The 14,341-nt window shown below is 50.5% G+C and overlaps 5 protein-coding genes across 5 annotated transcripts; all 5 read right to left on the bottom strand.

Annotated features, from left to right (window-relative positions):
• Positions 1–957: 957 nt before the first annotated feature.
• Positions 958–1,653, bottom strand: NECHADRAFT_6600 (uncharacterized protein; the record flags this gene model as incomplete). The annotated part of the gene is made up of 1 exon (XM_003044221.1): positions 958–1,653. A coding segment is annotated over one exon (696 nt), but the record flags the coding sequence as incomplete, so codon positions are not given.
• Positions 1,654–3,746: 2,093 nt separating this feature from the next.
• Positions 3,747–5,676, bottom strand: NECHADRAFT_88485 (uncharacterized protein; the record flags this gene model as incomplete). The annotated part of the gene is made up of 4 exons (XM_003044220.1): positions 3,747–3,820; positions 3,882–5,291; positions 5,346–5,527; positions 5,606–5,676. 4 exons carry the CDS (start codon positions 5,674–5,676, stop codon positions 3,747–3,749), a joined length of 1,737 nt encoding a protein of 578 aa, XP_003044266.1.
• Positions 5,677–7,933: 2,257 nt separating this feature from the next.
• On the bottom strand, positions 7,934–8,739 carry NECHADRAFT_88484 (uncharacterized protein; the record flags this gene model as incomplete). The annotated part of the gene is made up of 3 exons (XM_003044219.1): positions 7,934–7,959; positions 8,154–8,227; positions 8,282–8,739. 3 exons carry the CDS (start codon positions 8,737–8,739, stop codon positions 7,934–7,936), a joined length of 558 nt encoding a protein of 185 aa, XP_003044265.1.
• Positions 8,740–10,641: 1,902 nt separating this feature from the next.
• On the bottom strand, positions 10,642–11,658 carry NECHADRAFT_88483 (uncharacterized protein; the record flags this gene model as incomplete). The annotated part of the gene is made up of 3 exons (XM_003044218.1): positions 10,642–11,034; positions 11,248–11,431; positions 11,651–11,658. The coding sequence occupies 3 exons, from the start codon at positions 11,656–11,658 to the stop codon at positions 10,642–10,644; spliced, it is 585 nt and encodes a 194-aa protein (XP_003044264.1).
• Positions 11,659–12,089: 431 nt separating this feature from the next.
• On the bottom strand, positions 12,090–14,209 carry NECHADRAFT_88482 (uncharacterized protein; the record flags this gene model as incomplete). Its single annotated transcript, XM_003044217.1, has 5 exons — positions 12,090–12,363; positions 12,442–12,849; positions 13,013–13,038; positions 13,286–13,916; positions 13,971–14,209. 5 exons carry the CDS (start codon positions 14,207–14,209, stop codon positions 12,090–12,092), a joined length of 1,578 nt encoding a protein of 525 aa, XP_003044263.1.
• Positions 14,210–14,341: the final 132 nt, after the last annotated feature.

Genomic DNA, 14,341 nt, shown 5'->3' with positions numbered 1-14,341 from the left:
GGCGAGGCTGAATCTGTTCTTTTACGGCTGTCTGGCCGTTAAGTCTGCCGATGAGAGTCCTTCGGGGCACTCCCCGCCTCTCAGCCCCTTGAGAGGGTGAAAAGCCATTATCAGTAATATCCAATATAGCCTCAGCCATGTCGTCCTCTGTATATTCCCATCGAAGCCGCGAGATAGACATTTTTTTCCCGCTGTCAAAGGCAAAGACCAAAAAACACGAGACAGAGCGGTGAGGAGCTTGGTGATTAAACTGACAATATTTCAAAAGCACGGCCTGTATATATCGCGTACCCCGCACAGCCATACAGAGTCAAAACACTTACCTCCAATCATTTCTATAATCAATAGAGGTAACTTCTTTTAGGTAGCTATTTAATTTTGCCCAACTTTCGTGTAAGTGAAATTGACGAGTTTTGGTGGTGCTTTTTTTTTTTTTTTTTTGCCTGGCGAAAGAGTGGGGTTGGCGAAAGGGTGGTTGTGCATGGTAGGGCCTCTGGGCCACTTGTAATAGATCCCCCCATGTGGGTGAGGCTTGGTTTCATGACCAATTTGTTTTGGGAGTTGGAGTGGTCTGGTGTTCTATGAAATTGGTTGCAGAGCTGTAGTTCTATTTACTTGATGACCTCACTATTGGTGTGACGTCTCAGGAGTGAGGTATACAGCCCTCCACCGCTTGGAGCACAACCTACGCGATAAGTGAGTTGGACAAGAATCGCCACTCTCACCATACCATATGAAATAAAAACACTATACTCCTCCTCAGATATGACAGCAACTATCTGGCATGCTATGACTGATCTTTCCGCATGTTTCTTCCACAACGCCTTCGGCAACCCCAACTCTCCTCGGCCATCACCTCTAGGCGACTTGCTCATTACCTGCCCATCAACATCCGTATCGGTTGGTGACGTGCTCCCAGGCGCCTCAATCACAGCGTTGGTTTACTGGCCTACGTGTAGGCCTGCGGTCTAAGCGCCGCACGACCGCGCCAAGAACAACTTTGAGGATGTCATCGGCTGTCAAGACATTTTTCCCGTCCGACTCAGTAGAGCTCCAAGTGGCCGTGTCGACCATGTCACGGATACCGAGAGAGGTGAGATCATCATCCAACTCGCGAAGAGCGTTGGCTGCCCCGCTGTGGTTGCCGACCTGGAAGAACTGTATACCAACCTGGTGAGGAGGCGCGCCTATCTGGTCGAGCTTCTTGGCGTAGTGCACAATGATGCCCTCAGGGTCGTCAGTGGGACATCCGTCAGTGATAACAATGATATTGAGGGGCTTGGTATCGTCCATATTCCCAGGCTGGTTGGCCAGATGGGCAACATATGGCTTGAGGATGCTGTCTAGCCGGGCACCTGTGGGAGTGGCACCGCAAGGACGAACGGACGCAAAGAGGCGCTGCACTTGACTAGCATCGCGGATGTTGGTGTATCCACAGGGAGCTTGGGTGCTGCTACCCGAGGACCAAGAGCGATGATTGAGGAAGTAGATATCAACACCGTCCGGATCATGGGAAGTGCAGATGGAAGTGATGGTGCCAAGGGCATCGCGGACTTCGCGCCATGAGCGGCCAGCCATGGACCCAGAGTCATCAATCACGAAGACGGTGTCAAATGTGGAGAGGAACGCATACTTGTCCTCGGAGCTGGTGACGCCAACAAGGCTAGAAGTAGATGATGTGCCATGATCAAGGGCGCTCAGAGGTGGTGCCGTGGGACTGGTGTCGACGGTGGAATATGGCGGGGGAGCATCCTGGGCTGGGGCATGTGGTGTTAGCGGGGGACATCGACCTATGCGTGTTTCATGAGACTGCGGGGGACTTACAGATACCTGGGGAGAGATGCTTGTTGTTCACATTGGCGTGGATTTGTCCAATTTTGCGTTGTGATGGGGTCTGCGAGGACACTGGGGATCGGTCTCGGCGCCGGAGCTTGTCTTTAAGGCGATTCAACATCATCTTCGGTGATGGAAAAGACTGAACTGTTGATTGAGGCATCTTGGCTTCCCCCGGCTCTCTGACGAACGTGCAGTGTAAGAGGCGTGGTCGACGCAGAACAATTGGGTGTTCGCAAAAGGCTTGGTTGGAATGACTTGGTTTTTGATCTGTCCGCAAGGCTTGTTTTTGAGGCGTTAAATGTACTCATGATTCTGCGGCTCGATTCACGGATGAACGTGTCACTATTTATATAGGTACAGGCCGAACCAGGCGCATACAGGCTTGATCACGATCTTGAGGGAGTCGCCACGGCCGATTCTGCCTCGGAGGCTTCGCCGTTATTGCACTCCCATCTAGAGGGGGAAGGGGCGATTACCCTGTAAAGCATGATTAAGGGACCGTTTCAAACTTTAATCATCAGAGTGTGGGTAGCATGAAACCCTGGACGATATCTTACGGGCATCTTGCAGCCTAGGGCACCGATATTTAGGCGACCGCGTGGCTTGCTGGCCTGATTCTGTTGGTTGTGACGATATCTGCGTCAAAGTCTCTCACCAAGGTCGTTCTCTTCACCTCTTGCGCATTGATTCGTCTGGGGTGCTTATGGCCTTTTTTGCGATGCTTAGAACTACCCCGGCTTCGGCACATCTGCTACGGAAGACCCCCAATCCGGAGGGGGAATACACATGACGTATGATGTTGTAGATGCTTCAGAATGCCATCATCTACTTGACAAGGGTAAACCCCCACTGTCTGCTACAAATAGCATGAACTACGTTGCATCTTGTCTCGGCCAGCTGATCAGTTGGGTTGCACAAAACTACCAATTGGACAACATCAGCGATCCTATCTGCAAGCACGGGGTAGATGAAAAACGCCATCTAGATCTAGCTGTCAGCAATCAACCCACCTGTCCAAGCGGGTTAGGTATCACCACGGAGCTTGGACTAAGTGCATAAAACATTGCATATGGTACGGGTGAGATTGTTACCGCTTAGAATAGACCAGACCAAGGTTGGAGTCGAATGATGGGGTAGTAGTACTGTAAGTCACCAATGTTGCGATTTCTACACGCGTACGAGCTCGACTGACTGCATAGGGTTGTTCCGATTAGCAGCAGAGTCCATATGGTGGAAGAACTAATTTACATATCGATGGCTCTTTGATAGATACTGGCAGTGCAAAGGTGGTACGGAGCGTATATAGACAAGAGCACACAAGGCATGTGACGAACCGTGAGGCTTGTCACAGAGCACGATTGTTTGGATGACCGGACAACGATCGGGCAGAAGGTCCCCTGTGAATCGGGCAACGAAAGACTCTTGGTTTTTCTATCCAAGGGAGCGACGGAGGTCAGTCTCTTTATACCTATGTTCAATCCGCTGATATCGTAATTAGGCAGCAGGCTGCTGCCTGATGCTAGTTGTGGTTGTTCAGCCTCATCGTGATCCTTGCCTGATTTCTTTCCTCATTCCAACAGTAACGACTGGCCGTAGCCTGCCAGGCAGCGACACTATTGTCTACTGTATGAGTGAGCGGCTTGACGTTGACAAGGCTTCAGTTTGATGCATCCCTTTCCAACGTCGAGGACAAGCACCAATAGATCACGACCATGACGAGCCAATTCATGTTTAGAATAGGTAAGCAGTGCCTATAGACACCGTAGAGAACGCCGTAGTACTTGGAAAACTAGTAGATTGAAGACATGTATAGGTAAGAAGCTGACCTTCGCGCCCCCTCCGATTACCCATGTCCGATCGGCAAGCTGTAGCGACTCGGCCCCCGAAACAATCCCCTTTATCAATGTGCGTCATGTCTCCGAGTTGAAACAAAAGAACATGTGCGCATCTTTGTCGTAGTCATTGATGATACTATACTCATTACCTATCACCATAATTGCTGAGTATGAAGAATCTTGCATGTGGGGAAAATGGCGCAGACATACCTCTAGGAACAATCCACGAACTCCCTTTGCTGATACGGAACGATTGTTGCTCCAACTCCACACATACCTTTCCAGAATGAAGAAAGAAGACTTGTTCTGATCCACGGGTATTTTTTGCTTCTTTCCTTTGACCAGATGGCAAGTGCAATATGCCGAAGCTCATGGGGGTTGGGGTGTCAATCCTTCCAAATTGAAAATTCCGTTTTGCAGGGTGCGTGCTCAGGATCGCTTCGCTGGTGAAAGCGACCTGCCGTCGGTTGGTGTACACTGATCCATTGACATCCGAATTATCGGCTTCACGGTCGGCTTGCCAAACCTTGCAATTAACGCTGATGATACCACCAATCTCTTCCCAAGGTTCTCGTTTTGTATTGGTTATCGATTGAGATTTCTTTCTGGCGGATTTGCGGTGATTTCCCCCTCGTTGTCCGCCTGTAGATGAGTCTCCCTCCGTAGGAGCACGGATAACTTTGGTGATCGTAGGCAAGACGATTTGACCTCGCCCAGTTGCATCTGGGACGGATTCATACTCTCTCGCAACTGTATCGCCGCGCCAATCGTGTACAGGCGTATTACAAACTCTGCCGGATCTTGTCGTGTAAGTATGGCCCTCGGGTCTCACGACCGTCTTGGCTTTGCGCTGTCTCGTGCATTTACCGCCAAACTTGATTTTTTTCTTGGGTCTCCCTACTGGCCGCTGTTTAGGTTGTGGCCCTTGTGCTAACGCAGGGTTTACCTGGGCTGAGTGTGGCGTATTCGGAACTCGAGTGGCCGTTTTGCGAGGCTTCTTACGCTCCCGTGCACAGTCCGCCTCCTCCAGCCTGGATTCGTCACTGGAAAGATCTGGACTGGCTGACGAGAGAGTTTCAAACCGCCGCTTTTGAGAATTAAAGTCCGCTTCTGGTCCTTTCGACTGGCCAGGAGTAGTATTATTTGGCCTGCCTCTCCTTTGGGGCGGAACGATTCCTCTACTTGTTTGTTGCAGGAGCGTCCCCGTGGTGTCTTCATCGTAATTCTGTATTGTGCATGGTGAAGTGGGCCGCTCGGGTTCGACGTCTTTTGACTGCTGCGATGATGTTTGACTGTAATTAGTGGGAGCCTCTTTAAGATGCTGTAAGGTATCTGCGCTTGTGTGCCCGTGTTGACTGTCCTGGCACTCAATGCCTTCTTCGGAATCCTCGTTACCAGACATCTCCGGAGAAAAGGCTTCTGCGTTCGCGCAACCCTCTGTGTCATATCTTCCAGGGTCGTTCTGGGCCGCGTCGTTTCGTTCTGGAGGGGAGGAGGGGTAAGCAATCGCTGATTGGATCTGAGCTGGTAAAATCGGCTGGAGCTGCAGCGGCGAGGGTTCGGCGAAATGCACCATGTGAGCACTGGGCTCTCGAAATAAGAATGGATCTGGCTCATTGCCTGAGGTTTGGTTAATTTAGACCTTCCCGTTTGCCATTGTTGCAGTAGACAAACCCATTTCTTCGCCCGCGTAGTCGGCCTCAGCTCGTCCATTGCCATCGTCTTGGTTAGATTCAGGGTCACCATTCCTACTGGCTGCCAAAGTCGCCTGATCTGGTGAAGAGAAAAAAGCCCCCAATGGCTCCATGTCGTATTGATCGCGTTCATTTATATTTGGTGGTTGGATGCCGGTTTTCCTAGAAAAATCATGTCAGCGGAGTTGAGAAGACGGGCATCAATGCTAGGGCTCTTCAGCCACGAGAAGTGGTACTCACCGACCCTGAACTCCCAAGTTCCAGAAACCCGGCCCAGTATACTGATCGTAAGGGTTGTTTAGAGGGGACATGGTGTCGTGGTGTGCTCGATAGTTCTCAGAGGTTATGCTTTAGCAGCCCCAGGCTGATGTGTCCTCACAGCTTACGCAGGGGGGGAAAAGAAACAAACATTCATGAGCTGGTGGAACAGGAGCAACGGCCGAAATGTGCAGGAGTTACGGGGAGTTTTATAACAGTGGATGGTTTAGCCAAGCCAGACATGTCGAGTCACTTGACTAGGCGGAGGCACCGTACGGTAATCCCCCGTCGGTACGGAGTGGGGCTCATCGGCGAGGGAGGAGCCTTCTACTACACTGGCTTGGCTAGGCGGACAAGATGGGGAACCATGTACGTGGCCACTGTCGGTTCGGGGGTGACCAGAGCCTCTACGCGGCAAGGCAGAAGGCGACAAGACAAACCTAGAGAGTTCATCGGCCGTAATAATATTGCCATGCGCACGTATGCTTCGTCATTCTGACCTCGATATCTCTCTCATAAACAGCAATAACATGTTAAACATAATCCTATGGCCCCCAAGCGCTGTTCTTGCCCCACGTTGAAAACAGCAAAAGCATCCAGGAAGAGGGCCTAGAGATTCCAGCTCCAGATAAATGACGAACCGCCCGAGCTCCAGCTGTCACTTGAATTAGCGTTACTGCTGGAAGTGGTGCTGCGGTTCGCCTCCGAGTCACCGGAGGGCTTATAAGTCCCCCTCTTGACTGTTTAGAGACAGAAGGCTGCAAGGCCTCAGAGAAGTAAACCGAGCGTGAAAGAAAATTCCTGCCATTTTGTTGTCGCCTCGCCGTGTGTCCCGCCCCTGCAAATGGTCAATATTCGCCATCATATACCACTAAATCAAGGAGAACTAAGCGAGCTTCTGTTGGACAGTATGTACATGTATGCGGTTCATTGATCAAACTCAGTCTGTTCGTGTTGCGTTGGTGTGCTCGCGGAGTCCTGCCCCTGGGGGGCCTGGTTTGGTTGGAGACACACTGTCACAGTACAGCGTATTCAGGATCTTCACACCGCTACCTGTCCAAGACTTGCTCCAAATCAGCCACTCAAATAGTCCAATGGTGTTTCATCTTTTTGCAACCATGGGGGCGCTTCGGAGTCGCCTGATTGGTTCTAGAGAACAGGAGAGCCGACCCAGTCACGGGTTGCGCAAAATAGCAATGAGGAACGAAGCTTGAAGACAGTAGACGTGTAGAGGTACGGACTAGTTCATTATTCATATATTACGAGACATTACTTGACAACGAGAAGCGCTGTCTCAATCAACCTTGTCGCCATTCGTTCGGTGGTCCTCCATATGACGTCGCATGTTGTTTTCGCCCTCGACAATACTGCCGCATTGAGAACATTCCGGCCTGTGATTCTCTCTCCAATGTTCCTCTAGTTCATTTACCGAACTGAAGGACAAGACGCAGTTGGAAATCCCACACAGATGGCTGTCCTGATGATCGTATCTGTGGTGCACCCTGAATCCGCTTAGCAAGCTGCTGGTGCTGGTTCCAGAGATTCTACGTACCTCAAGTCCTCCACGGATGTCATGGATACTTCACAATTCATGCAAGGAACATTTCCTCCTACTGTCTTGTCGTGTCCGATGTTATGGCAGGCCAAACGGTGACTGCTGTGAAAGGGCAAGCCCCAAAACTGGCATCCATTCACAGCACATGCCAAACTATTGCGATCAAGATGCCCTTGGATATGCTGTGTAAATTCTGGTGTCCCAGCCTCGGAAAATTCAACTTGACAATGAGCGTCGGGGCATAAAATAACTCCGTGAACACAAGACGCGTGAGTCCTGAGGTTCATGTTAGTAGTGATCTACATTGCCTGGACCTCTTAACAAACTTGAAATTCTGTAGGCTCCAAATTTTCATTTGACAACGTGGACAAGACATGCTCGACCGTTTTGGAGCTGAGATAATCACGCCTTCGTCAAATCTCTCTTGCAAATTTCTGAGCATTGTAACCATCCTAGTAAGGTCATCCGAAGCGACAGCCAAGGGACATTGGATAGTTCTGAAAGCGAGGTCGGCCCAGATATCCGCTGTTAGAAGGCCGCGGCGACAAGCCTGAGATAAACAAACTAGTAGAGAAGTTTCTCTAGATTTAATTAGCGCCTGGTCTTAAAAAAAAAAAAAAAAAAAAAAATCCGCTTTCACCAACCTCCGAAATGTTTGGAGCCTTTCCCCATGTTCCAGCCTCTGAGATGTGCGGACATACGCCAGACCGCACATGACATAGCGCTTCACGAAACCATCGGCTGACCGAGTCGGATCAGATAACCAACGTGAAAACCGCCGCTGGAAGGCTAGTAGATATACACTCGTCATGTGGAGGTGCAGATAATATAAAACCCGCTCTTGGGTGATGGTCTCCTCAGACATCGGTTCGATTGCTGTTGGAATAGTGGCAATCAAACGTCGTTGGGTTGCGAGAAACTGCAACTGTCGCCACCTTTCTTGTGCCACAGCCCAGGCGAAGTGGCCAAACTCACCTTTGAATGCGCCCTCATCTGGAAGCATCGTGTTGGTTGGCCAATGCGGAGTGTCCAGAAACGCCGACAGACCCCTATTCACAGAGTCAATCAGCTAGAAAGGACGGGCTGGTATCGTTTACCCTCACCATTCGACCTGAGAAAAAGACCAGTCAATTAACCGATGGGCTTGTGAGCATGCCATGTCCTGGCTTTGACCATAGCGTGATCGCAGTCGGCTGGTAGCATCGAAGGAACGCATCGCTTCGTTGACGTCCATTGAATAGATATTGACCACGACCGCCAGTAGTCCCGCGCGAAGGGAAGATAGGGCGTCATTGAGCTTTGCCAATTCAATAAAGGCGTACCTCATTGAGAGATTAAGATCTTCGTCCATCAGAGGCGTGTTTCTTGCCTCTGGTGGATTGGCTGCTCGAAGCCCCAAGAACAAAATGAAAGGGATAAGACACCGTTCGGAAGCCGAAACAGCATCGCAACCTTTGGTTGCAAAGCCCATCGACGCCATGTGGTATCTCTGAAGGCGTCGCGTCAATTCAAGCGGTATAATGGGGTAGTAGGGGGTAATTGTTTCAAGGAAGGCAGTCATGGCTGCCTCCTGCAGATTTGGCGAACTGACTTCTTCTGACGACATTCGCAAATAAATGTTGAAAGCACAGGATGGATCGTGGGGAAACATAACTTTTCGTTGTCAGGTACTGGCAAACTTCGTCTGGGGAACAGAGGCCCTTTAAGTATTGCACCGTGGCACACTAAGGGTCGGTAACACCACCCAACAGATTCTTGGCTTAGGGCTGAAGACCAGGATCTATAAGGACTGCGTCAGACCATACGTGTGTCCGGCCTGTTGATTAACCTCAGTGTATTCGTGTTGCTTGTGCTCTGTTGAGTCCGCCCCCGAAGGAACCCGGGTTGGATCTTAGGATGCTCGACCCACGCGCGACACCATAGCATGCTCAACGCCGCCCCTAGACTGACCAGTATGGCTTAGTCTGCACAGTTCATAGTCCCGTCGCTAAGTTAGCCTTACCTCTGACCTGTCCATTCCTCTTCTCCTCGATCCAGCTTATCTTCCACCCTCAGGAAACCAGGGTTCAAAGCCACTCCACGAAAACCCACATATGGATTCACATATGGATCCATATCAAATACACTCTATTCCATCAGACCCCGTTGTGGATTTACTACCACTCCACAGCAGCCGGCCACATATGGAAATTATGGAATGCAGTGGATATTCCTTAAATCTTAGCCGAGGTTTTACAAATACCGCCGAGCCCCTAGTTAATAGGTTGAGTCCGAAGTGCATACTAACTAATATACCAGGTCTAAGACAACGCATACCTATACTTTGGCCCCCTGTCTAGCACCTGGAATGGCCGTTCAGCTATTCCGATGATGCTACTCGCGGCCGCCAGACTTTACGCAGTTAGCTACGTGCAGGATTAATCGGTAGTTGGATCATAGACCGGCAGAGCCTTGGAGGGAATAATGGCGATTTGTCAGGGGTTAAGTTTTGCACGGGACTTACTCCCTTCCCCGGTATATGGAAATCCTTTCCACATTGTGGATTCACATCCATAATGGATCCATATCCATCCATTCCACCGTCGTGATCTTAGTCATCATCCACATCCATTCCACATCCTTGGATGTGTAGTGGAGTGTAGTGGCTTTGAACCCTGCAGGAAACTCTCCACAGTAAGCTCCTCGAACCTACTCTCCCGGATGACACCGAACTCTTTCCTTGATATCCACCAGGCCAAACTACGTGACTAACTTCTCAAACTGCTGAGAAGGTAATTCCTTCGTGAGGCCATCCGCATCATGTTGATAGTGAGAGTGTATTGTACCAAAAGCCGGTTGGTAAGTGGTTCTTGGCTTAGCTAGTGGTTGTGTATATCGACGTGTCGAAGTATAGTCAGTGGCGGTGCCACGTTGAACTTGTCAGTCAGCGCGCAAAGAATGGAGTCGTCCTTTCTATAGATATGGTTGTTTCCTTTGGTGCCCCAGTAACAGCTTGTTTTCCGTAATTGGCGGCGTGAAACAATGTTGCAGGTGAAGTCTACCGGTACACGGTGAGATACCTTGCGGAGTCGAGGGTGGAGGGATACATTGTGGCCCCTGGACGCGGATGTCAACGTCGCTGTATATGGTCACTTGTGAGCCTCCTGCGTAGACGAAGCCTCCAAACAGTGCTGGTGGGTGAATGAGGAATCTTCATATCTCGTTTGAAGGTGTGAATCGTGGAACCAGAGTCGAGGATGGCAGAGTTCTTGAGGGGCAGGCGGTACAGTTGAACGCTGCGGCACGACTACTCATCGCCAGGTAGGCCGCCTTAATGCGTGCCATACCCCACCCAAGTCCCTCATCCTTAGGAGTCTTCTCCTTCTCCTTAGGGAGCCGTTTGAACCCAACCCAACCCAACCCAACCCCCCGCGGCAAGCCTGTCATCTTTCTTGAGGCGGTCGTTTATCCATCGTAGCAGCCCCTAGCTTGATTCCCACCCTTGTGCTCTTTGGCCAGGGAATAGGTACCAACAATCGGTCCAGTCATGGATACTAAGGCATCCTCGACAGATTGGGCTGTCAAGGTCTGAATTGGTCATCGTCTCTGCTCTTTTCCGTCTCGATGATGTGCTTCTTCCTCCTCTTCCTCGCTGCCCGCGGCCATGCATTTCCCGAGTTCCTTGGGCTGTCGCGTTAGCCTTCCATGTCGATGCGTCTCCTAGCACCTTAATGGTGTCGGCCTCGCGCTCCGCATCCGCGGTGTGGTCATAGCCCACGCAGGTATGACCGTAGGTGGCCGTGTAGGTACCCTTCTTGATTCCTGACGGCCTGCCCGCTGGGGTCAGCCATCTTGGCCTCGCATCGAACTTCGATGGCTACCGCCTGATAGTTGAGGGCGTCGTTGAGGATTAGGGGGTGTCGATATTGTCGGAACGTGGAGGGCCAGCTAGGAAGGACATGGCACATTGATCGATTCAGGTCTTCTGCCCAATACTGGGCGTCGACGGTATCAGGGAAAGACCTGATGGCTTTGGTCATTGAAGTTTCCCGCTGAGTGACCTAATCGTTGAGCGAGGGGTTATTTGTACGAGTTTGTGGTCCTCGTCGCGTGCTTCCAGTCGGATACGCTTGTTATAAACCATTCCCGATCTTCGCAGCTCCTGGTACCACTTGTTCAACCAGTCTCCCGTAGTGCAGCACGTCTTGTGGTACGTGGGCGAGACTGTCTTGGGGGCGAAGTCCTCCAGTTTCTGCTCCAGTTTCTTGGTCTCTCTATATGCCGTCTCTTTCAGGGAAAAGATTCCGAGATCATACTCTTATTCAATCTTTGCTTCAATCGTGAGCTCTTCAAGTCGCCGGAGTGGTACGTAATCGGAACCAGGCGTGATCGTGCCGCTCTCGGGATCGTCTGGGCCTGCCTGTTTACGGTACCGGCAGTCTCGGATTCAAGGATGCAAGCAACTCAATTCAATTCAACTTAATTCAACCCACATCAACATTTTGTCAAGGAGCCAATAGGGTGTGTAGATTATATGTGGGGTGAGCTAAAATACAGATATTCTATTGGCTCCTTGACAATATGTTGATGTGGGTTGAATTAAGTTGAATTGAATTGAGTTGCTTGCATCCTTGCTCGGATTTCTGGAAGCTCTGGTTCAATCAGTCAGGCCGATGTACTGCGGCAGGCGCGTACCAGCTTTTCAAACTCGTTAAGTCAAATACCAAAGACGAGCAGGCGATGGTCCTTTCGGCTTGGCTTTTCCGACGTGGCGATGGAATGTTTTGATGGACCGAGGGTCGTATGCGCTTCATTCCCCGGGCCGCCGAAAATCGGAGTGTGCATCGTGTTTGCGTCGGGGAAGTGATTTAACTGCACCGTTTTAAAACTTCCTCAAAGGAGCCGGCCAAGGCCGGTCTCTTGAACCTATGTTCAACCAGCGGAGAGCGACCTGCTGCCTGACGATAGTCGGAGCGTGGAATTGACGATGATAGCGATATGTTTCATTCCAGCAGACACGCCGTCGTCAAGGCGAGCTAGCGAGTGCAACCCGACGCTTAGGTATATCCATAGCAGAATGGGTACTTTGAGGCTGCCCCTCATCCCAGTGAATACCCAGTCAGGCGCAGCATATGGTTTCGGCGGCAATCCGATTTGTCGTTCCGAGTAAGGTGTTTGGAGGATGATGATGGACGATACGTGTTGCCTGTGGACGTTCAAGTACTAGTTATCTTGGCTGCAAAATTCAGCTTGAAGGACTGGGAAATACCGGAAGTTCCATTACAATCTACCGTAGTTAAGACTGACGGTTTCCGAGCGTACAAAGTCTTGAAACTTTTCCAGCGGGTAAGCCATCCTTTTGTCCCTTCCTTTCAGAACACGGAGCATGCCGTGACTGTCAACTGAAATGCAAAGTCTGCCCTCACACGGACCCGTGGCAGAGAAGTCACCTACTGCAATGGTGCGAAGAGAGCGTATACCTCGAGACCCGAAAGCCCATTCGATGAAACCGCAAAACTCTTCCTGAAGGCGGTAAACTGATGACGACAAGACACCACCAGATACTCTCTCCTTGCGTAATTGAGAGCCCCAATCCTGAACACCGTATGAAACGCCATTAGAATCCGTCTCCTCGATATTGGTGGTTGCAGTTGCGGACGCTCCCCAGCTTGGATTGATGCATTCCCAAACCCTGGAATCAAAATATGAGAAACGGAGATGGAGAAACTTGAGACAACTTTTCGAAGCAAATGGAAGGAGCATGGTTCTCTTGAGAAAACATACGTCAGTCACGATTGAATGGGATGAAATTGCACAACCAGCTCGGATGTACTATCGCTTCGGAGGATACTCACAAGACGTTTGATTTCGTGTTCCAAACCTAGGCACTGAACGTCGAGAAAGCCCAAAGGATTAGAAGACGGACACTTCTCCAACCATAAGAAGAATTGTTTCAGAGTGGGTTTAGATAACCAACGGATGGCCCACAGTTCTTCCAAGACGCAATTCCGGAGTGTAGATCGATGAGTCAAGAGACTTGACCAAAACTCATGTTTCGGGAACCACGGGCCTGGTCCTAGCCGCAATGTTAGGTCGGTCAGTCCGCTGAAGCAGCCAAGAAAACGTACGACCACGTCTTCCAGCTCTTCCTCTTGACCGGTAGGATTATTAAACGAATCGCTGCGGTAAATCTCAAACGCTTTGATCCTAGGTTGCACCCGTAGTTCCAGAAGAGTGGCGAAAAATCCGGGCAACCCATGGCAGTCGCGGAAGCGAAGTGAGACCAACGTGTCGAAATCAAGTCCCCGAGCTAATCCAGGCCCGATAGTGGTAGACAAAAGAAAGAGCTCTCTTAGTTCTGGAAACATCGGCATCGACGGAGTAGGTTGGATGCGAAGAAGCTTTCTCAAGAATGCAGAATCGTGGATAATCGATTCCTGTACAGGTGATGGATGTCCATCCTCATCATCATGGCATGCTCCTAGGTCTAGCTCAAGTCGCTCTAGATGTCGCCGGTTCCTTGACAAGGCAGATAATAAGGCCGGGGCGTCTTCTGAACGAGGTGCTCTCCATCGCAAGCTTTTCAGCTTCCGAAAGTTGCCCAAATCGATGGCTGATCCTTGAGTCGCCGGTATGACTGGCGTTTCATAGCAATAAGGGTTTGTGATGATACTCAAAGCGCGGAGCAATTTCTGACGTGTAGTGATGATACCCCGGGGCCCAAGAATGGCTTCTGGAATACATGTTTCCAGGTCCCAACTGTCGCATATCGTTAGAGTCGGACGATTCAAATATATGCTCGCGTTGCCATACCTGAAGGTGTCCAGACGATTATCACCGATCTTATTAACAATCAATCCGGCGGCAAACGCAAGATGCTCAAAATCACGAGAATGGTTTGAAAACCTCTCATATGGACCATAGTCGGACCTTATAGCGTCGTCGTCGGATGCGTCGAGGTCAGAGTCGGACTCGATCTCGGACCATATATCATCCTCGGTGTAGGATGCCTTATGAGGACAATCTGCCCACCACGGTTTATGAAAGTCCATTTTGAAATGGAGGTGCCTGACGTATTTCCAGGGCATTGTTGGCGGCAAGTTCTGTGGTAGATCGTGCAACGAGAATGGCCCGGTAGGTCTGACGTCAACCGAGTGCCAGAACTTTGGTAACGCGACGTCACG

This window comes from Fusarium vanettenii, assembly GCF_000151355.1.
Source record: "Fusarium vanettenii 77-13-4 chromosome 14 genomic scaffold NECHAsca_23_chr14_3_0, whole genome shotgun sequence".
Classification (NCBI taxonomy): domain Eukaryota; kingdom Fungi; phylum Ascomycota; class Sordariomycetes; order Hypocreales; family Nectriaceae; genus Fusarium; species Fusarium vanettenii.
Note: the sequence above shows the minus strand (reverse complement) of the source record. Positions and strands in the feature narration are given on the sequence as shown.